The 23,941-nt window shown below is 40.0% G+C and overlaps 1 protein-coding gene and 3 non-coding genes across 6 annotated transcripts in view; all 4 read right to left on the reverse strand.

The window, feature by feature from the left end:
- Positions 1-22,287, reverse strand: part of ORC5 (origin recognition complex subunit 5) — a 70,749-nt gene extending 48,462 nt beyond the window's left edge. The window contains exons 1-9 of one of the 3 annotated variants that reach the window (XM_035549572.1): positions 21,901-22,287; positions 19,759-19,942; positions 18,341-18,433; positions 12,783-12,980; positions 8,943-9,017; positions 7,714-7,825; positions 7,230-7,360; positions 2,581-2,629; positions 2,017-2,107 (exon numbers count right to left, since the gene is read on the reverse strand). In XM_035549572.1, the coding sequence (XP_035405465.1) occupies positions 2,017-2,107; positions 2,581-2,629; positions 7,230-7,360; positions 7,714-7,825; positions 8,943-9,017; positions 12,783-12,980; positions 18,341-18,433; positions 19,759-19,869 (860 nt within the window). In that variant the 5' untranslated portion in view covers positions 19,870-19,942; positions 21,901-22,287. Of the gene's footprint in view, positions 1-2,016; positions 2,108-2,580; positions 2,630-7,229; positions 7,361-7,713; positions 7,826-8,942; positions 9,018-12,782; positions 12,981-18,340; positions 18,434-19,758; positions 19,943-21,675; positions 21,776-21,900 lie in introns of those variants that run through there. The other 2 variants (XM_035549573.1, XM_050708421.1) reach the window with 2 other exon arrangements.
- TRNAL-AAG (transfer RNA leucine (anticodon AAG)) lies at positions 4,505-4,586 on the reverse strand. Its single transcript has one exon. It is a non-coding gene; the product is annotated as a tRNA-Leu (tRNA).
- TRNAG-CCC (transfer RNA glycine (anticodon CCC)) lies at positions 5,525-5,595 on the reverse strand. The gene has a single exon. It is a non-coding gene; the product is annotated as a tRNA-Gly (tRNA).
- Positions 10,924-11,005, reverse strand: TRNAL-AAG (transfer RNA leucine (anticodon AAG)). Its single transcript has one exon. It is a non-coding gene; the product is annotated as a tRNA-Leu (tRNA).
- Positions 22,288-23,941: the final 1,654 nt, after the last annotated feature.

The following is a 23,941-nucleotide window of genomic DNA, read 5'->3' on the forward strand; positions in this document are numbered from 1 at the left end:
TAAGAGAATAATTAATAATATCAAGTCCCACCATGTTGCATGTTTCAATAATGAAAAATACAGAAGATAATGCTATATTAAGGCATAAAACTAAAACTGAGTACAAGCTAATTATCAATTCATTTCCATCCAACTACCACATCCAACTACCAATAACATTTCAAATTTCAAAACAAAACAGAATTGAATAAAAGTAAAAATGCTGATAATTTTGATTTTTTTTTTTGTATTAACTGTGTTTATCCTAATGAGAACAATACTGCAATTACTTCATAATGGAATTTTGAAGTCTACGTAAAAACAAAAGCAATATTTATTCTTCACTGAATAGCTTTGGTGAAATCAAGATGAATATTTTGTCAGTGCAATGGAACTATAAGAAGTTTGGTGTTTTGCTAAATAGCAAAGATTTTCACTCTAAAACTTCCCCTAAAGAACAACATCATTAGAAATGTCATGATTTTAGATTATCACTTAGTTTACTACAAACACTTTCTTTTAAAGCACCACTGATTTTCAAAGATCTTCATGAACAGTCCCTCAGCTGAAATCCTGTCTCTGATTTACTTATCACATATTCAGGTTTACCATCCATAAACCATAAAACTTATGAAAACAGCTTAATGAGAGCTGATGTAACACCCAAATTGAATGAATGTTCAATCAAATTATTAACCCAGTATTTCATCCACTGTCTACCTCATAGGTAGAAAAAAGTTTTGTTTTCGTCTTGGTTCAGGCAGAAAAGAAGCTACAACAGTTATACTTCCATAACTTAAAACCAAAAGAAACCCCCAGAGTAATTATAGTTCCGTGGCCAGACAAATTAATATGGTTATTTTAATTCCTCAAGCATTTACAGATACACAGAAGTAAATCCTAGAACTATTATGCAAAAAAGCTGAAAGCTACAATAAAAAAAATGGTAAAACTCAAAAATAATCAAAGAAAACAGTAAAGAGGGAAAACTAGTTATTTGGAAGCAATTCATAAGCTACATCTTAGCATTATATTACATTATCATTAGATTAGGCAATCACAGAATATAAAAAGATGGGAAGATCCTGAGTTGACTGTATAACAAACACCAATATTGAGTACAAATACACATTTGAGGCAAACAGAATAACGCCTCATTGTGCAGCTAAGTCTAGCTCATGTGGAGGAAAATCAATTCTCTTTTTGAAGGAACGATCACTTTTCCAGGACATTTAGCAAAGCCTTCTACTACTCATCCAGGTTCAGTTACCAGAATACTCCACGGCCTCAGCGGCATGAAGAAATTACGTTCGTATCAGTATAAAGAAGTCAATGTTTGTATCGGTATAAAGAAGTCAAGCACTACTGAATTTCTCTACTTGCATGGTATAACATCAGAATCACAAATCTGAAGCACAGAGAAGCTATTAAGTCTGAGCTAACAGCTGTCATTTAAAAATGAACAGCGCCATCCTTTTCCTAGCACTCTGGCAAATTAAAAAGTAAACAAAGGAATCCAGCACCAACAGAAGTTCAGCCCATTAGCAGTACTCTGACTTTTAATGCTGTCAGAAGTGATAATTCCATAGAAGGAGCATTTTGCCCTTGGACAAAAAAAAACAAGGGTCTGAAAGCACAGCAATCATACAAACCTGATTAGTACACAAAGCTAAAAAACACCAGTGTTACAGATAAATACCAGCAATTGTGACTGTAATTTCTGGTGATGGATTCCCATGCTTGACAGCTCTCCACCCATGATAAAACTGATCTGTTTCCATTATCATCAGTGAAAATAAAACACCCACAACCCCTTTTCTACTTGTTTATTTACTATGTATTTTATATGCTACAAATACTGTTTTACTTAAAAGCTTCCTCCTGAGAGATCTTATTTATAACATTATGTGCCAAAAAAGAAATGAATGTTAAAGAGCAAAAGAAACACTACTCATGAAACATAATTGAGACATAGTAAATATTTAGGGAGGGATCTTGCTAAAATCAAAAACAACAAGAGAAACCACAGAAAGTTACCTGGATATTTCCCGGAGGTAAACTGTCTGCATTGCCTTCTTCAAATGAGGTTCAATATTTTTCCAGAGTTTGCGGGTATCACGTTCGTTTGCTGCACCAAGCAAAAATCAACTCTGTTAAACGTCTAACACCCTGACTCAAAAATGCTGTATTACAATTATGCAATAGCATCATGCATTTGCATGCACAAACTGCTGGTTCTCTGTGGTTATTCTGAGATACCCTGGGACAGTTTGATAGACCTTCCGCTCTCCTTTTCACCTCTTAGCCTTGACAGAGAAATGACTTCTCACTACTCTGCGGAAGTACTGGTGCTTGAGTGTGGAGAAATTTTACGGGGAGAAGCAAGTTTTCACAGTACTCTCTTCTTGTTTCCTTAAAACACCACACCAAAAACTTTCACCTGCTTTCTACTGCAAATGCTGTCTACTGGGTGCAACTGGCAGAAGCGCTGTTGTAACCAGAACAAGTGAACAAAACGAGGATCAAAGCAGTCCTTCACTAAGCCAACAGGAGGGCATCTGCACTTCTATACAACTGCTCAAATTAAGGACAGCAGCTTACCTTCTCCTCTGACCACTGGTTCACAGTATTTTGAAAAATTGAGTGCTGCCTACAGAAAATACAAAGTACAACACATTAAGACAGTACTATACATTTGATCTAGCTACAAGAATAAGCACACAGCATAATTCACTGGTTTACAAAACTGATGAATTCTTTTCAGTCAATAATTACAATGTTTTAATTCCAAACATTCTACTCCTAAATGTCACAACATTCCTGTAGGTTAAATATAAACAGAAGTAATCTATCCTAGGTTACTCAGCTTGGACAGCAGCAAAATCTGTTTACTGTCCCCAAGGGCTATAATTTTTTTTTTTTAATAACAATTAAACATAAATGGAATAAAAAGCAGTTTTTTTTTTTTTTAAACACTTCCTTCAACCACCCATTTTCAGATTACAGTAGTTCAGATGCAGTTCAGCATGTTCAGAAATAAGCAACATGTACTTAAAAGAAACAAAAAGGAATGATATATAAAAACCCTAACACATTCCATATTCAAACCAACTCTTTTTGCTTAGAACAAGATTACGGGATCTTTGACAATGATTTAATCTAGATCTTTTCTTTAACAGTTAAGTAAATAATACACAGAATACTGTAAAATAACAATCCTCACGATTCATTCTCCTTTTGTCCTACTGCATCTTATTAAATCTCTGCGGTATCATAGAGAAGACTCAAGACAGTAACTTCCACAGATAAATTTAATCTAATTTCTTAACGTACTATTAATCATGCATAACAACACACACACTTAAGGTTTGTATTAGGCACTACGGAGTCATTCCTAAGATACTTGCATTTGCCTGCCATTGTGCTCTGCAGAAAACACTTGTCACGCACAAAAAGAATTTAGGGTCCAATTACACAAATCTTTTCATAACTTTAGTATTACACATGAACAGTGCACCTGAAGCAAAGAAATTATTCTGATAAGCAGAGCAACTCAAGTGTATGTCTACAGAATACCAGAGCAGCTGAGGCTGGCAGGGCCCTCTGGAGGCCGGCTGCTCCAACCCCTGCCCAAGCTGGGAGACCCAGAGCAGGCTGCCCAGGACTGTGACCAGGTGGCTTCTGAAGGTCTCCAAGGAGGAGACCCCACAGCCTCTGTGGGCAGCCGGTGCCAGTGCTCAGTCACCTGCACAATGAAGAAGTCCTGCCTGGCGTTCAGGCAGCACCTCCTGTGATCCAGTTTGTGCCAGCTGCCTCTTGTCCTGGCACTGAAAATAATCATCACCCACTAAACCATGTCCCTAAGCACCACGTCCAACCTTTCCTTGAACACCCGCAAGGACGGTGACTCCACCACCTCCCTGGGCAACCTGTCCCAATGCCTGACTGCTCCTTCTGAGAAGAAATGTCTCCTCATTCCCAACCTGAACCTCCCCTGGTGCAACTTGAGGCCATTCCCTCTAGTCCTGTCACTATCTGTGAGAAGAGGCCGACCCCCAGCTCCCCACAACTTCCTTTCAGGTAGTTGCAGAGAGCAACGAGGTCTGCCCTGAGCCTCCTCTGCTCCAGACACAACAACCCCAGTGCCCTCAGCTGCTTGTGCTCCAGACCCCTCACCAGCTTCGTAGCCCTTCTCTGGACACGCTCCAGCACCTTGATGTCCTCCTTGTAGTGAGGGGCCCAAAGCTAAACACAGGACTCAAGGTGGGGCCTCACTAGAGCAGAGTACAGGGGGACGATCACCTCCCTGGCCCTGCTGGCCACGCTATTCCTCATACAAGCTAGGATGCCCTTGGCCTTCTTGGCTACCCGTTCTTGGCTCACGTTCAGGTGAGTATCAATCAGCACCCCCCAGAGCCTTTTCAACTGCACAGCTTTGAGCCCATGCTGACCGGGCCTGATCTCCCAGTGGTCCTGCAGATGCTGTGGGATTGCATTCAAGATGACTGCTCCCTAAAAGAACTGCTGGCAGCGGTGGGATTCGAACCCACGCCCCCGAAGAGACTGGAGCCTTAATCCAGCGCCTTAGACCGCTCGGCCACGCTACCGCCCTGAACCTGACTCCCTCAACTCTGCACCTTCCCTGCATCCACTAATGGACATTGATGAGACCCTGCTCCTCTGATGGACAGCTGTCCTGACGGACAGCTCCTCTGCTGTAGGCTGAGCAGCCCCAGCTCCCTCAGCCCCCCTCACAGGAGAGGCGCTCCAGTCCCTTCATCATCTTCATTGCCCTTGGTTAGGCTTCTCTCCAGTAGCTTCAGGTCTCTCTGTGGGGGCCCAGAACTAGACACAGCACCTCAGGTGAGAGCTCACCAACACTGAGTAGAGGGAAAGGATCACCCTTCTCAACCCACTACCAATACTTTGCCTAATGCAGCCCAAGATACTCTTTGCCTTCAGAGCAGCAATGACATTGCTGACTCTTGTTCAGCTCGGTGTCTACCAGGACCTCCATCTCCTTTTCTACAGACCTGTTTTCCAGCTGGGCGGCCCCCAGCATGTACTGGTGCATGGGGTTGTTCCTTCACAGGTGCAAGACTCTGCACTTCTCCTTGCTGAACTTTGTGAGGTTCCTGCCAGTCCATTTCTCCAGCCTATCCAGGTCCCTCTGCAGCACAACCCTCTGGTGAAATCGGCCAGTCCTCCCAACTTTGTGTCATCTGCAAGCTTGCTGACAGCAATCTCTGCCCCATCATCTTGACCATTAATGAGGATGTAAAACAGGGCTGGACCCTGTATTGATGCCTGGGTGCCTCCAACAAGACTTTGCACCACCTATTCCCCACACTCTGTACCCAGCCACTCCGCCGTTTTTTGATCCACCTCACTGTCTGCTCATCCAGGCAATACATCCCACAGCTTGTCTATGAGGGTCTCATGAGGGACAGTATAAAAGGCCTTACTGAAGCCTGGGAAAACAATATGACAATTAGACTTCCCCTTGGTGAATCCATGCTGCTACTCCTCAAGGGAAAAAGCTTCCTGCGCCGCCCGGGAATTGAACCCGGGTCGCAAGAATGGGAGTCTTGCATGATACCACTACACCAGCGGCGCTGCTGCTAGCCTTGCCAGAGCTGTGTCTGGGCTCAACGAGAGACAAACAGAAGCTAATCTCACCTAATTATAAAGCCTTTGTACTTGATACATAAGTTCAGCTGAAGTTTAGACATGTTTTCCTGTTGGAAATGCAGGCAGAACGTTCAGATCAACTCATTGGCACAACTTGTTCATTGGTCATGAAACTGTACAGTTGGCAGTGATTAAAAATTTCATCGCGTTCTCCCCATGAGAAAAATTTCATTGTACTTATATAATTATGCCCTTATAACGTAATTATATAAGTACTGTGTATTATAATTATATAAGTACGTTGTACTTAAATTTATTTAAACAATCACCTGAGCTAATACCTGGCATTGCTATTCAACTTTTCCTACACAAAGGTCACCAAACTGTGTGTTTAATTTTTTTTTTTTTTTTTTTTTTAACTGTTTGTTTGCTATCACTTTCTTCAACTGATATCTGGCTAAAACAACTTTTACCAAATATCTTCAACGTAATTTTGTTCCCTCAGGCATTACTGTTTTGCAAGACCATTTGACTTACCTATTTTTAATTCCAACAGAACAATGATGAAAATATTCCTGCTAATCCTAACTTCTCTAGACCTTTATTCAAATTAATATGCTAAGTTCCTCTAAAATTGTGTAACAGCTCTGGCTTGTTGCTGCTCTGACTCAGCAGCTTGGGTACCTTGAAATCCTCTGTAGGAAGCAAATCAAGGGGAAATTTTACGCTGCTAAATAATATAGGAAATTGTTTCAAATTTCAAGTTAAATTTCCCATAATGTTGGAGTATAAAGAACACTGGGTGGCAAGTTACATTTAATAAGCATAGGAAACCATAAAGCTTGTGGTTGGACATGTAATGGTCATCTAAAACCATTTACTTGAAGTTATTCCTTCACATATTGAAAGCAGCTGTCTGCTGTTCTACTGAATAGTCCAGGAAAAAAAATGCAAGAGTCTATTAGGTATTACACAAGTCTGAAAAAGCAAGTAGGTAGCAGTGTGCGAAGTGCAAATCCACGTAACGATGTACAAAAAGAATCTGAAGAGTAAAAAAGCACAGTGAGAGCTACCATTCCTTGAAACAGTAAAATCATAACTGTTACTAAAAAACACCCTACTAACCGAGTCTGTAATGGAGCTGCTCTTCAAAAACTGCTGCAGTCGCAACAATTGCTTCTGCTATACTTACAGTAGCCATACAGAGTTTTATCAGATTTATCCTCTTATCCCAATAGGGGAAAACATTTATTCTAGTCCTCTCAGTCTCTGATGCTGTGGAATGGCTTGAGCAAAAAAAAAAAAAAAGAAAAAAGAAAAACCCCACAAAACAATAACAAAAAACCCACACACCAAGAGAATTTCCAAGCTGAATGAATCATATACAGACTGGTATCTCCTTAGTGCAGCTGTTGTTGCCTCCCTGACTAGAACACTATGTAGCACAGGAAACCCTTTACAGCCACCAGAACAACTGCAACCTTTGTCATGGGTCTTTAGAAAAACTGAATTTTGAGCTAACACATTTTCTCTTTGTCCGTATTCAACAATAAAACTAGATTTCTCATAGCTTATCTGGAATACCAACAAAAAAAAACCTTAAAAGGATCTCATCTCACCAGACGCTGAAGTTCTTTCAGGTCCCTACAGACCATGTAGAAGACACCAAGCAAAATATTGATATATGCAGCATAGAAATCCGCAGAATATTCTGGGGGATGATTCTGACACAAGATCTTCTGCAGGTGTCCTGTTTAAACATAAGTAAGTTTTGCTTATCTAAAACTAATTTAATAAACTGAACACATTTTACAAGCGGAAAAATAATTTTCACTAAGAAAACAAATCATCAAAAACAAAATCACACTGATGGAAAGAACTAGAAAGTATAATGGAACCAAAATGTTATTTTTAGATGTTCTGGCAAGAGAAGAAAGATGAGTGTTGTAGACTTTGTGTGAATACAGATTTCTACATTCCAGCAGTTATTACTTATTTCAGATTCTGTAAAAGGCATAACGGTAAACATGACAAAAAATTGCATGTTTCTTTAAAACAAAGTATTATTTAATCTCCAGAAAGCAAATTAAAGAATTAGATTACCTATGCTGTAATCAGGAAAATACAAGGTGAATGGCTCGAAGCATCCAGTATTGGGACGGAACAGTTCCCATACTATTTCACTGAGCAAGACAACTGTCACATTTCTGTCAGTCTACAAGGAGGGAAATAAAAAGCATAACACATGAACAGAAGGAAACATTGCATGTTATAACACCAATGAGAAAAACGTCTATTGCGCTCCCTCCTCCCTCCCCCCAAATCACTAGTGAAATTTCCCATCTCCTGGGCATGAAAGTAAGCAATGCAGTAGATGTGCCCCTACGACATTCATTCCTCTGCAACATAAGCTGCACAACAGTTTTACAGCGCCTCAGAATCCAGAATTTAAACCACTGGAACCTCAGCACTGAGGAAAGCTGACAAGCTTATTCGTAGATTGCTTTTGAACTTGAGGAGGCTGCTTTAGCATATCTAAGTCTCAGACAGACGTTACTGCTTCAGAGGGAGCAAACTCCACAACATGGGCAGAACAGACAAAAAGGGACTGGAAAATGCATCAGCTGCCAGGATTAAGAACACAGCTGTGAATCAGTCTTCATCCACTAAATAGTAGTATCAGTGTCACCACAAAATTACTGACTACCACACACAAGTCCTGAGGTACAAAAAGTAATTTCCTCTATTTCGTTGTTCAGACATTTCAAAGTGCCACCATCTTCTGGTTTTGTTTTCCTTGTATTTTCAGGGAACAAACAATTTTTACTTCTTCCAAGGCATAAGCCTACACACTTCAGAAGTGAGAGAGGACAAGACAGTATTTAACTCCAAAGCAGAAACATACTGTGGTGGAATTACAGCAGAAGCGTAGAAAAATTTCACATTCTTCTTGAAAATATTCTAGAAAATACAGCTATATATCTGACCATCAGCCTCAAAAAAATCTATAAATGATCAGATGTGCTAAAACAAGATGTTATTACACAGAACTAAAAATGTACTTTAAAGAAAAGGAAGAATGTAAGAAAAACACGTCAACATTTAAATTCTGTGTTTTTTTTTGTTGTTGTTTGTTTTGTTGTTGTTTTTCTGTTTTTGACACCACTGCCAGTTGCTTAATTTCCAGAAAAATAAAAATAAAAAAAAAAAAAGCAACTTCTTCTCATCTAAAGAGTTACATTTCATGGTGAGCGAGCCTGGACAGATATCTCACGTTCAGTTACTTTCAGTGTGCAGGAAAAACATGCTATTTTTTTTCCTCAGATACTTACCAATTCTTGAAGCCTAAGAAATGCTGGCAAGACGTTTGCTTCCATTTCCCTCAGCTGCTCTGCTCGATCCAGTACCTTTTAACGAAATAATGATATAGATAATGTTAACTAGCATTCTTATGTGGACTTGAAACAAATTCTTAGCTGCTGTAGACACATCTCACAGATAGTTTCCTATTCTGAGAGCTATCTTAGCAGCAAGTCACCATAAATAAGCAACATCAGAGAGATTATTGCTTCAGAGGTGCTTCCAGAAAGTCCAAGCAGCTCTGATATACAAAAACAAAAAGATACAATCCTCAGAAAAGCTACATTCTTATGCTCTATGGCAGTAAGGATTAAAAGTAAATACAGTCAAGAATCCTAATGAGAAAACTGTAATATCTATCATTTACAACCATTGAAACTTCAATTTTGTCCAAAATTATTCTTCTATTAAAAGTTATTACTATAACACTAAATCAATTTGCCTACTGTAGGAAAGCTGTCTTTCCCCCACTATGAAATTATGTCTCAGAAATAATTAAGAGGTACAACTCAATATCTTCAAACAATTAACTACCACCTGTAAACCACCTGTACAACTCAATTCTGAGAGAAACATTTCTTGCCATAGTTTGCAGCCCAGAAGTTTACAGAATTTATTGTATTTTATGCAAGCTTTGTGTCATATTAACAGATATGTTGCATGCATAGTTTACACAAGGAACACCAAACTGAACATTTAAGCCTACAGGAAAAATCAGGAGCATAAAAACATTAATGTCCATCCTTTGACAAAAAAAAAAAAAAACAAAAAACATTATTCCCAGTACACTTAGAATCTTGACAGGAGTGGAAAAAGTAAGAGAAACATTTCTTTGTATTTCATTGTATTTTATTTACTGCTTACAATATGAATCTAAATTTTGAACTCCATTACTTTTTTTGAATTACTGCTGTTGAAAGACAAACTATAGGTCCCTAGAAAATTATATGCCTATCCTCTTACCACACCAAAATATTAAGACATCTATCATTTCTGTTGTTCACAGTAAGAAAAATAATTTGATGGGGACAACCAAGGAACATATTATGAAAAGGATATTTCAAAAGCATACTAAACAGAAAAAAAGAAAGAGTATTATCTCTGAGATCAAGCTTCTTGGGATTTACTTAAAACTACATAAAACATATGGTTTTACATTGACATTTGTGTTTGGTTCATGTAACAGTCAATTTCAGATAGAATCAGAGAATCATTACGGTTGGAGATGTCCTCCAAGATCATCTGGTCCAACCATCCCCCTACCACCATCACCCACTAAACCATGTCCCTAAGCACCACGTCCAACCTTTCCTTGAACACCCCCTGGGATGATGACGCCACCACCTCCCTGGGCAACCCGTCCCAGTGCCTGACTGCTCTTTCTGAGAAGAAATGTCTCCTCATTTCCAACCTGAACCTCCACTGGTGCAACTTAAGGCCATTCCCTCTAGTCCTGTCACTGGTTACCTGTGAGAAGAGGCTGACCCCCAGCTCCCCACACCTTCCTTTCAGGTAGTTGTAGAGAGCAATAACGTCTCTCCTGAGCCTCCTCTTCTCCAGACCAGACAACCACAGCTCCCTCAGCTGCTCCTCATAGGACTTGTGCTCCGGGCCCTTCACCAGCTTCGTAGTCCTTCTCTGGACACACTCCAGGGCCTCCATGTCCTTCTGGTACTAAGGGGCCCAAAACTCAGCACAGTACTCAAGGTGCGGCCTCACTAGAGCAGAGTGACGATCACCTGCCTGGTCCTGCTGGCCATACTATTCCTCATACAAGCCAGGATGCCTTTGGCCAACTTCTTGACCCCTAGGCACACTGCCAGCTCATGTTCAGGCGAGCATCAATCAGCACCCCCCAGAGCATTTTCCTCTAGCACAGCTTTGAGCCCATGCTGACAATCCCCCTGTGGTCCCGCAGATGCATTCAAGACGACCGTTCCCTAAAAGACCTGCTGGCAGCGGTGGGATTCGAACCCACGCCCCCGAAGAGACTGGAGCCTTAATCCAGCGCCTTAGACCGCTCGGCCACGCTACCGCCCTGAGTCTAAATTCCTCCACTCTGCACCTTCCCTGCAGCCACCAATGGACATTGATGGGACCCCAGAGCCTCCTCTGCTGCAGGCTGAGCAGCCCCAGCTCCCTCAGCTCCCCTCACAGGAGAGGTGCTCCAGTCCCTTCATCATCTTCAGTTCTGTGCTACTGACCAGGTTTGCCCTGAATTGCTTGAAAATAGAGTCTACGTATTTTTATTAACAAAATACTGATTATAAAGATCTGGTAATGTGCAGCTACTGTACACCAGGCTTTAAGGTCACAACCTAAGTAGATCTTACTTTTCACTTATGCGGGAAAGAAAGTTGAGTTTATATTTACAGCATATAAAATATACATGACAGTGGCTTGTGCAATATGTCAAGTGGTTCAGAGGAACAGCCTACACACAGACCTATAAACCCACACCCACCTTATTATTTAGTTTTATCTTAATGTCATGCTTAAGCTATTTTTGTTAAAAAGTACCTTGTACAACCGACTGCTAAGTAACATTAAAAATAGCAGCTTCTTATTTCTGTAAAGTGATAAATATTGTAGATGTACAAATGAATAAAAGTTTTATCTGCTCCAATTTTTCAGGTAGTTGGAATGAATAAATTCATTTTTTGCAAGTAATCACAAGCATTCAGCACCATGCTCGGGTTAAGAGAAACATTTAGAATCTTTTGCTTGAGAGTAAACATTTATCTTCATTTACTCTGAATTAATTCGGCTGTGATATTACATTATTTAGTACCAAAATGAAACAAAATAAATTAGTTTTGCCAGTTTATGTTACCAGCATGCTGCTCTTCCATCAGTCTCAATTTAAAGCACTTTAACATAAATCCAGATGACACAGGTTAATATACATGAATCGATTTCTTCCATTCCTGTCTGTTCCCATGCAGAACATAACAGAGATACTAATTTAATACTTAATTATTCTGATTCAGCAACTATCTACCTGATACAATTGAACCTTTCTAGATATTTAGTGCTTTGCTTTCTACAACCATCTTTCAAGAACTTTCTGAGCGACGCTCATTTTAATACACTTGAAGCATTCTTTACTGATGTAGAACAGTTTTCGTAATTCATTTTTTTTTAACTTTAAGTGAATATTTGTATTATATACATCATTTTGTGAAATTTCCTTCTACTTATTTTAGTGCTAAATTTTGTTCTCACGGAACTGTTGAAGGATGCCAACACCACCTTTGTGACTGTACATTAAATTGAATTATCTGTGAATAGCTTATTATATATTTAAAGTATTGGTTCATTTTTACTTTTTCCAATTTTCAAAGAATAAATTTTACTAGCTTCATGAGCTGTAGGAAACTATGAGATAGTACTGTTTTCCCTAAACATAGCTACTAAGTTAAAGAACCTCATATTAAGTATTTTTAATGGAAATATAAACATATTTAGACAGGCCTTCCTAAATATGTTTATTTAAATATAAACATATTTAAACAGACCTTATTACAAACTGAAATTAACTATATAGTATAATTTATGGTCATTACTAGTTATACAGGTTGTGTATAAAAAAAACTAAACCCAGGGAAAATATAGACCCTCATCTGGCTCATCTAAAGGCAGCAAACCAACTGAAAAAAAAATCTAATCGGTATCAACAGATTCTCAACAAAGTCCACAAAGGAATTCTGTGAAAACCAATCTAGTACATAAATTTCACATACAAATTATTGGCAGTTAGTCACACCCTCATAACTGAGACGAAACCTGCACACTAAAATTAAATTACTTACAACATATATTGTTTGATCTTGAAGATCTTGACTCACAACGGCTTGCTTAAACAGACGTACAAAGTCATTGAAAGTATCACAAGGCACATGAGCAGCCTGTTTTGTTTCAGAAGAACGGTTTTGCAACTGGATGAGAATTTCTTCTAAGAGAAGCCGTGAAGTAAAGTGTTCCACGCAGTTCACAAACACATGAGGAAGCTGAAAAGAACAGAAAATACAATTTTATTGCTATGCTGTATTTATAGTGCTTTTTTTTAGTATAAGTACTACAAAATTAACTCTTCCTTCTAGATGAAACACCGAAAGAAACCAGACTCTACCAACAGAATAGAGAGCATAAACCAAAACCCTGCCAAAGAAGAATGACTACTTATATATCTAGTCAAAATATTACATACCACAAAGTGAAGAGAACTGACAAATCCTCACATGAAACACGTAGTGCATCTTCTAATTGTTTTAAAAATTCTCTTTTGAGAGCAACACACGGAAAGAAAGCCAAATAGCATTTTGATCAAAGAAAAGCTAAACTACCATAACACACTACAACCTCATAAAATAATCAATTACAAATTAGTGTCTGGATAACATGAATTTCTCAAACATATTACAAAGAAAATGATCCAGGAGCACACACTTCAAAATCGCTCTGAATGTTTTTGGCATTCATTCCATATAAATGACCCCAAGATGAAGTGTAAGCTTCTATATCAGACACGTGATCAGCCTGCTAGTGCAGAACATTTTCAGAAAACCAGATCTTTTCAGAGCAAAGAGTATGTGAAAATAAAGAGCATGACATGCATTTCATAAAATGTACTTGTAAGCACCAATTCAGTAATATTGAAAACTTATGGTCATTTGTCTAGAAATAGAAGACGCTAAGGACTACAAAACAGCACAGCCTTGCAGAAAGGAATCTGGGGGTTTTGATCAACAGCAAGCTGAACGTGAGCCAGCAGTGAGCACTGGCAGCCAGGAGAGCCAGCTGTACCATGGGGTGCATTAAACACGGCAGTACTAGTCAGTAGTGGGAAGGGATTGTCCCGCTCTGCTCTGCTGCAGCCTCACCTCCAGTACTGTGTGCAGGTTTGGGTGCCACAGTATAAGAAAGGTATAAAACTGTTAGAGAGTGTCCAAAGGAGGGCTATGAAGATGGTGAAGGGCCTAGAGGGCAAGACATGTGAGGAGTGGCTGAGGTGCCTTGGTTTGTTCAGCCCAGAGCAGAGCAGGCTGAGGGGAGGCCTCATGGCGGCCTGCAGCTCCCTCACGAGGGGAGCGGAGGGGCAGGCGCTGAGCTCTGCTCTCTGGGGACAGCGACAGGACCTGAGGGAACGGCATGGAGCTGGGACAGGGAGGGTCAGGCTGGGTGTTAGGGAAAGGTTCTGCACCCAGAGGGTGGTCAGGCCCTGGGACAGGCTCCCCAGGGCAGTGGGCACAGCACCGAGCTGCCGGAGTTCAAGGAGCATTTGGACAGCGCTCTCAGACACATGGTCTGATTTTGGGGGTGGTTCTGTGTGGAGCCAGGAGTTGGACTCAATGATCTTTGCAGGTCCCTTCCAGCTCCGATATTCTATGATTCTAACAGTAGTAGTATTCAAGCATATATAAGGAAAACAGGCAATTTTCCAGCAACTCAGCTTTTAGGAAATAGATAATTTTACAGTTCCATGCTCTTCAGTAAAGCATATACCGTTTTCACACTGAACATTAAAACCTCTGGGAAGCATTAGTCACTGGAATATATAAGCATTACTTTCAAAATTAAACTCCTAGCACGGGTGTGTGTATGAAGACATATATATAGGTACTTTATTCTGGTCTTTCTACTTAAAGTACAATATACGGCATATGATTTAACAGATGTGGGGAAGCGTGAGTATGTGCTGGCAAGCCACTCAAATGACATATAAATAGCATTCTTACCGTTTTTATCACTATTAAAGGAAAGGGGCTATGTCATTAAAATCACTTATTCAACATGCTGTACCTCCATAGCAGAAGGAAAGCCTTCACCACCAGAAAAGCCTTCACCAGATACCTATACTTGGCAACAGCAAGTTCTGTAGAATGAGTTGCTGCTTAAATCCTACTCCTTCCAGTACCTGGCTGTCTCTGATTATGTTGCAACTGGCTGGCACAGCGTTAGAAACTATACAAAAGAAGATTGTGGCCATTGTCTCCCACTTTTCTGTGTAGAAAAATTCTCTACAGTTTTTAATGACAGAGACAAGATCACTATGTTTTGCAGACAAAAAAAAAACAGCCCTGCAGATCTGTGATGTGTGTACACTCTAAACAAGCCTGAAATATCATGACTATGAGAACAGATAAGAAGAAATTTATGAACTCAGATATGGTTTGGACATGAGGTCATTGGATTTAAATCCCTGAAGAACTTGACTGGTAAAAGCATAGGCACTGACAGGTTTAGCAAATTTCTGTGATAACACCCTTCAACTTGGGAGGACTTTGAAACTTGTTTTGGTAAAGATTAGAAGAACGAGTAAAACGACATATACACGTGCTAAAAGAAAAAGAAGGGCCACAGAAGTGGCAAGGACTGAGTACTTAGAAATCTGACAGCACTGACCAGATAGGGACTGAAGTGGACTTAAGGCCATACCTCTCTACATGATTCAAGACAAGTATTTTTGTGAGAAGCACACATTCAGCCACAATGACCCACTACTATGGAGTTCAGATCTTCAGAGATAACAGCACACGACACTTAAAGAGTAGGTTTCTCTGCCTACAGTCCTTGAAACTGAAATAAGTCCATTCCTGACAAAGTTCTTCTGGTTAGTAACACACAGGAACTCCAGTACAAGCGATCATGGATATAACTCGTCTCCCAGTGGACAGCTTTAGTTTTCTTCCTTAACAACTGAGGAAAAGTGAGCTTGTAGTCCCTGTTGCTAGGATTATAAGACCCCAAATTCAGAACAGCACATTAAATCCACAGTAGTATCCATTTCATATGTTCCAAGAACATGCCTTCTCAGTCCTGCTTTGACCTACTTCTTACTTACCCCCACACTGTTATTTAAGAGCAGGAATTCAACGGAAGTTTATGCTGAATGGCAAAGTTGAAGAAGGACATACAGTGCTAACATTTCTCAAAGTGATGCTCATTCAGGAGGAAACAGCAACAGTACTGGCATGGTAGAATAAGACCTGTCCCACCAGCAAAAGGTCTGGCAGTACCAAGCTTAGTAAAAACAGAAACACACGTGAAGAATGCATGCATCTTTCCCGTGTGAGAAACAAAGTTGTGTTTTTGCAATAGAAGGTGTTTTTGCAGTGGAAAATTCCACTAACCTCGCATATTCAAAAGTCATTGTGCAGGCATGACAGTAGCCTAGCAGGGTGGAGTATGTTAAGAAGAAAAGGACAAGGTCCCACTGTCCCAAAATAAGGAGGATAGCTAAGAAAAACAGGATGAGCAATGCGAAAAAATGTGTAAAAACAAAAATCACGGGCCCTCTAGTCACTAGAGAAGAAAGAAAAAAAAAGGAAAAGGAGAAATGAACAGTTGGTCAAATAAAATTGTACATATATGGTATAGAAAGGCGTCGAGTAGGTTGTGAACCTGTAGTACTCAGCCAATGAGAAAACGGCAAAAATCAGGTGTCGGGTAATAGAGAATATAAGGTTATGATAAACTTTTACTGTGCACTCCTGCTTGCAGGACGCCCGCCACTGCAATCACAAATAAAATAGCTTCACAGAAGATCCTGTCTGAGAAAATTGAGTTTTTTCTCACACCTGGCCTATCAGGGACTGAATTCTGAAAATGTATTCTATACATCATAACAAATATACTGTTTGGATTTTGGACATACTTAAGCCAAAGCTCTGAATAGGAAGTCCCAGACCTTTTAAGCACATTACTAATACAATAAAAAACCGTAACTATGAAATGGATACACCTAGCTAAAACAGAAGGAAGAAAATAAGTCTACAGGGTAGACAAAATGTTAATGTTAAAAAGTTAAATTCAAAGTTGACATATTTAATATAAAAAATAATTTAGATGTTCTTTTGAAATTTCTTAGTCTGAAAAATGTGCATGTATTTATTTTCTGTGATTATCTGTATGGCATGAACTGACTTAAAATCAAGATGATTTTACTTTTACTGAAAGCAGGAATCCTTGATGTATATTTTGTTTCACATTTATATTTTCCTTATCCCAACAAATCCTTGGTTCCAATTAGTTGATATAATTCACTTGTTGCTAACCATTTAGCTACAACGCTATCTACAAATATTTATTCAAGGCATTCAATAGCTCAAAAATTTTGAAAAAAAAATCTAAATAACTGGTTTTATTACATTACAAACAGCAAGTGGCATACTGTTTTACTGGGATTTTTAACATAGGATGCACATCAAGCCGTATTTGGATGATCTAGAAAAAAATAAAGCGAAAAATTTCATATTATCAAAAAGACTGAAAATGTACTGAAAACCATTTTTTGTTACATTTTTTCCATTTAGAACTGATTCGTTATGCAAAAGAATAACCATTTATTGTTTGAACTAAAATAACTCATCCTATGCAACACTGCTTCAAGATCTTAGATCTTGAGTGTTAAATATTCTTCAAAGTAAAAAAAGATTTTCCTGCATCTGCAAGTGCACTGACTGGAACTAACTAAACATGTTACAATGAATACAATGTTCTCCTTGAATCTGCAAAAGTATCAGAACAAGTGGCAATAGCCTTGTATCCAGCCAGTGATTTTCATCATTTCACTGACTCACTTTTTTTGTGGGTAGTTTTGTTTGTTTTTAATTTTCAGCAAACACATTTGCTTAGAATGCTTTTAATGACTTTACTAAATTCAAGCTTTTAGGATTATATTTAAGGAGATTATATACACCCAACTGAATGTAATTGAAATTAGTTTGTTGACAAAATAAATACATAAATAAAATTCCACTTTGGCAAACTCTCCTTGCTGTTATTCATCTTCTCTCACAACTGCTCCTGCATTTGGCCCCTATTATTTTAAGCTAGGAACAAGCTAAGTGTGTTAAGATTCCCTTTACTCTGTACAGATCTTTGCAACACACGTTAAACATTACTCGGACATTTGTATCACCAAAATTCTATTCACGAAACTTTCATAGTTTTTTTTTCATATCCAAATAAAATTTTAAAGGAGAATTACAAGAGAAAAAGGTACACTACAGGTGACTTTTAGACTGAACTGGAACCATCATAAAAGTACTCGCTTGTCACTGGAGGCTAAGTCCCTTTTATAGAACTGAACAAAGTTTGGCTACTTTTTTCATTTTAATTGTTTCTTGGAAAGGTTATGATGAAATATATCTTACTGTGCACTATTTCATATTATCCTAAGCGTACTAGTGAGCAGAAATTATGATCGTGTTCACTACACAGTAATTAGAGGAAAAGAATCAAGAAGGCAGAAACACCTGAGGAAACAAACCATTCTGGCAAAGCAGAAGCTAGCCTGAGGGAATATATTTTTATCACCCCTCCATTACACAGTTCTAAATTCAGTATTGATTGCAAACAAACTTACCTGTAATGTGTTTAGAAGAGTTTGCATCACATAGGTCTTCCCACTGGATGTATGTCCGTAGATAAAGATGGATGGAAAACTAAACTGCTGACGCTAGGTGGGGGGATGGAGGGAGGGGGGAAAAAAAATCAGGAAGGTTATTGCTTTTTCGATAACTCTTCTATTTTGTTCAACAGATAGAGGATTTATCAATGAAGTTTTCCTTCAAAAGAAAAGTCATCTTTAAAATTGAGGCATTAAATATAAAACATGCCAAATAAGATGAAACAAAAAATTGATCACATTGATATTGTGACCACTGAAATGTTGGGAAAATAAGTCCCAAGAATCGAGTTTCACATGAAGCTACCAGTGAAGCTGCTATAACGTGAGGAGACATTTTTTCATTAAAAAAATTTAAAAGTCTCAAGAAATAAGAAAAACAGTTGGCTCCTAATTCAAATTATTTACCTAACAATCAAAATCCCGGCAAGGGCAAATTAGAAAATTTTTCAATGTTCTAACTTCTACAAATACTACAAAGCTGCTTTTCTTTTCATCAGCACTACACAGAAAAGAATTAAATGAGTTGAGGAGATGGTAAAGAAGTTTGCTCTTCCCTCGTGAAGAAGTATTTGATATAACATCACTATTTAATTAACGGTACTGATGCAGTACATTCCATCTATTTTTCAAATACAAGGAAATTAACCTATTACTTTTTTATTTCGTTCTGAACAAGCATTTATTCTTGTGTTGTCATTCTGAAGAATCTCGTACACTGACTTAAAAACTGAAAACAAAAATAAATTTGACAAACATTATTTATGAATAACAATGATAATCAATTAACCCAAGATGGATGCATTCTTGTGCAAGATATGAGGATAATCTGACCTACATATTTAACAAGAATTTAAGAATTTTTTTAGAAGGCTTGTTGCCACTATGCTTGTAATAAATACAGCGTTTAAGTTTTACATACTTATTATCTACAATTAAAGGTAGAAGCAGATACTAATTTCCATTTCGTTAATGGAATGTAAATGAATAGACCAGCTGCTTTTAAGTTTGCAGATAAAAACCTTCACTACTTTTTTACTACAGCTTTGCCAACCAGCAGCAGAATCAGTTAATAACCCAGTGATTTCAAAACCTTATGGCCTGCAACAGAACTACCAACTACATCAACTTCAGGTACCTAGAGTTCATTCACACAGGTAATAGATTTACAGGTAAAAAAACAAACAATTTCTACAGTGCCACTGAAAAAAATTTACCCAGAACTTACTAGAATCTATCAGCCAAACACTGATGTTAAAGATGGGTAACAAGAAAAAAAAAAAAGACATCACAAAAGCTTACGGAACTTCTACTGCTCCCTCTGAGATAATAAAACATCTTTGTTCTACTCAAACATGCAATATAGAAAGCACTACCTCTCCAAATATGGACAGCAACATGGACACTTGGGATTCTCGACAAGGCACCAAACTTTCCAAGCGAAGCAGTGTAGCTGCTGGATACGCTGAATGTTCGAGATTAGGCATTTTGATGCTCCTGCAGTTAGCCACCTAAACATGCACGTCCCTCTTGAGGTGTGGAGACAAGAAATCAAGCAATCTGGAAAACAAAGGTTTTAATTATCATCTCTTGTCATATACATAAAGAAGCGGCAGCAAGAACTGACGTAAAATCTAAAGAGACATTCTAGCTTGGGATAACAGTATTATTATGCTAGAGTTAAAGACCACATCGAAATAGGCCTTTACTACATAAGGCATTATACAGATGTTTTCACACCAGGCAGAATTCAAAAACAAAAATAAACAGGGAAAGGCATACAGTGTATCAGCAAATAAATATGCCAAAGAACTGTCACAGTTTAGTCAACTGGAGAAACATATATTTTTGTCTGCTTTCATATACATTTAGAAGTAGCAAGGGAATAACATGAGGAAAGCAGATTAGTCACAGATCATCACCTCCCTAGACAACCAATAAATTAGGATTTACATATAACAGCAAACAGGTGGGGCATAAGGAAAGATGAGGAAGACAAAATAATAGCTCTTTGGATGTTAATACGACAGCATAAAAACCTAAATTTAAAGCAGCAGAGACATTTGAAGAAAATCCAGCTGATGATGAAGTCCAGAAATACTGCTCAAAAATAGTAGGAGCCCAATTACCAGACCAGTTAGGCAAAGCTGTAACATTAAATTACAGTATAATTTTAGACTAGGACTATTCATGAAAGACTAAAGGTTCATCATAGAATGGTTTAGGTTGGAAGGGACCTTAAATATCACCCAATTCCAATCCCCTGCCATGGGCAGGGACACCTCCCACCAGACCAGGTTGCCCAAAGCCCCATCCAGCCCGGCCTTGGACACCTCCAGGGATGGGGCATCCACAGCTTCTCTGGGCAGCCTGTGCCAGGGCCTCACCATGGTTTGATTGTCCACTCACTAGAAAGACTGGATTTTAGTTACAAAACACAGAGAAGCACCTCAGTTAAAGATAACGCTTTGCCTCAACCTTCTAAAATCGCTGTAAAGATTGTACATTTGTTTGTAGCAAGAGAACTGAAGTAACCTCAAGAGCTAGAATCTGACTTTGTCAAACCTAACACAACCAACAAGTAAATTTGGAAGTTTTGGTAGTACAATAGATACCTCATCAGCAGACAAGTGTATCTGCAAGTTATCAAGACAGTAAATAAAGCACTCCACGCTCCACTGTATTTACAAATGCCTTGCTGGGCATAAATACAACGCCACATGAGAAATTATTAGGTTAGCAAAAGGGGATTAAAAATACTATGGGAAACCTATTCAACAGAAAAACCTATACAAGTATCTTCAAAAATGTAATGAAAATTTTTAAAAATGGATACCTTACAGTTTCTCTCTGTAAATTAACTACGAAAAATTATCAAGGATGGAAGGAAAATATGCAGACAGCCTCCAAAACAAGGGACAAGCAAAGTCAGAAAGTTTCAGAAACAGTTGAAAGGCTCACATGGATTTAAGGACAGCTCTCTTGCTCCACTGGCTGCACTCCCTAGGGATTGACACAGCATCCCGAGCACACCTAAAGCCACATTAGGTGTCTCAGTCTCTCTATCCTGCTGCCTAAGTGACTCCAGAAAAGCATGGATCTCCTGCTGATCGCAATGTACCTGCCAGCCCCGTGAAGACGTTTCTCAGCCAGCCTAACCTCCACCAAACGCATTTCAGCTGCTGAATGAAAAAACTTACATCACTACTGACTGCATGTACGTGCCTTGTTCTCCAGCAGGATACCATCCCAGAAAAAGGGTGTTTAGGGCGATATTTTCAAGAAACAATTACTTTTGATTAAACAGCAACGTTGGCACAATGATAATCGGCCTAGCAGCAGCCCAGGCTGCAATCAGGATGCTCCTGAGCAGGGCTGGAAAACTGCTGGGAGGCAGTTAGGAGGCTGCGTGGAGACAGTCGGGAGGCTGTTCGGAGGCTGTGTGGAGACAGTTAGGAAGCTGTTTAGAGGCTGTGGGGAGGCCGGACTCGGAGCAGCCCGGGGCAGCACCCACTTACTTCCCCGGCAGGCACAAGCAGCACACCTCAGGCACAAGCCAGGCGTCTCGGCTGGATCCGACGCTTCGGGAGGACGCCCCTCAGCTCCCCGATGCTGGACCACCGACGCCCGGCACGGCTCCCGGCGCTTTAACGCGGAGAAAAAGGAGAAAGTCGCGAGGAGGCTCGCAGCGCCCGGCTTCCCCTCAAGCTCCGCGTTCCCCCTGGGGGGATACCGCCTCGCAGCGAAGCCCTAGCTGAGGGCGAGCTGGGCTCGGACCGGCGGCAGGAGCCCCTCACCTCACACCACCTCCCCGCAACCCCCTCTCCTCAGCCCTCTCCTCAACCCGCCCCGCCGCCCGCCAGCTCCCGCCGTCGCCTCCCGCCCATGCGCGCCGCGCCGCCGGCGCATGCGCAGTAGCGGAGCGAGGCTGGCTGCCCTCACTGTGGGACTGGCAGAGAGGGAAAGGGCGGGAAGGAGGAGGGGTGGGGCTGTGAAATAAAGTGTGAGGCAAGGCATGGCTGTGTTTGAGTGCTTTGTGAGGGGGCTGTTTCTTGAACTCTGTCCGCCTCTCTTTCTGACAGACAAGTCTCTGTTATTCCCAGCTTTGAGGTCCTTTGTGTGAAGGCCCTGGGGCTGTCACAGGTGTCCTGTCTGCCTTTCCCTCACAGGTGGAGAATAAATGTTGCCAACAGAGAAGAGCGTAAAAACAAGCATGAGGTTGTGTGTGTAACTTATGTATGTTTAAGCACAGCTTAAAGGAGGGGTTGGCTGGAAAGCTGCCAGTTGAAAAGGGAGCTGGGGGTGTTGGTGGACTTTTGGCTGAATATGAGCCAGCAGTGTGTGCTCAGGTGGCCAAGAAGGGCAATGGTATCCTGGCTTGTATCAGGAATAGTGTGGCCAGCAGGACCGGGGAGGTGATCATCCCCCCCGTACTCTGCTCTAGTGAGGCCACAGCTCGAGTACTGCTGGAGTTCAACTCTGGGGCCCCCAGCACAAGAAGGATGTGGATGTATTAGAATGAGCTCAGAGGAGGGCCATGAGCATGACCAGAGGGTTGGAGCACCTCTCCTACAAAGAGAGGCTGAGGGAGTTGTGGTTGTTCAGCCTGGAGAAGAAAAGGCTCCAGGGGACCTTAGAGCGGCCTGCCAGTGCTTAAAGGGGGCTTGCAGGAAAGCTGGGGAGGGACTCTTTGTCAGGGGGTGTAGGGATAGGACAAGTAGTGAGTAAGGGCTTAAAAATAAAAGAGGGTAGATTTAGATTAGATATTTAGAATAAATTCTTTATTGTGAGGGTGGTGAGGCCCTGGCACAGGCTGCCCAGAGAAGCTGTGGCTGCCCCATCCCTGGAGGTGTTCAAGGCCAGGCTGGATGGGGCTTTGGGCAACCTGGTCTGGTGGGAGGTGTCCCTGCCCATGGCAGGGGGTTGGAACTGGGTGATATTTAAGGTCCCTTCCAACACAAAGTGTTATGTGATTCTGAGCTTTGGGGTCTGTTCCAGTGTCACTTTGCAAGCAGAGCTCGCTATAAATAAATAAAATAAAAAGGTCAAGAACTCATAACATAGTCAAAACTAGAAGGTCAAAACTCATAAGTAGCTGTTGCTAGAGATAGGATTCATGTCTAAGTATCTAGCTGGTTGTGTGTGGCATAATAATTTGTTTTCAGTTTACATCTTCCATCAGCTATATTTTTCATTGATGTCACTGAATATGCATTTCTGCAGAGCTTTAAATGTTTTCTTAATTTATACTAAGTTGTCACATGCCCTTTTGTCTTAATCTGACAATGAGTTGCTTTTGTGTAAAATGTATTCTAAAAGAGAAAGCAAACAGTAAACTGAGGTTTGAAACAGCAAACTGTCTAACAGCAGAAGAGAATCTTTTCTCATTGCATTCATGGTCAGATATTTTACATTCTGTTTTGTCTGTCAAACTGATATACAGTACAAGTAGTAGAAGTATTTTTTTATTTATTTCTTAGATCTATCCAGTTCAGGAAAAATAAAAATAAAAACTATTCCCTGATTTCATTCAAATTGCTAGTATCCATATTCCTTGAA

Source organism: Cygnus atratus, chromosome 1 (genome assembly GCF_013377495.2).
Source record: "Cygnus atratus isolate AKBS03 ecotype Queensland, Australia chromosome 1, CAtr_DNAZoo_HiC_assembly, whole genome shotgun sequence".
NCBI lineage: Eukaryota > Metazoa > Chordata > Aves > Anseriformes > Anatidae > Cygnus > Cygnus atratus.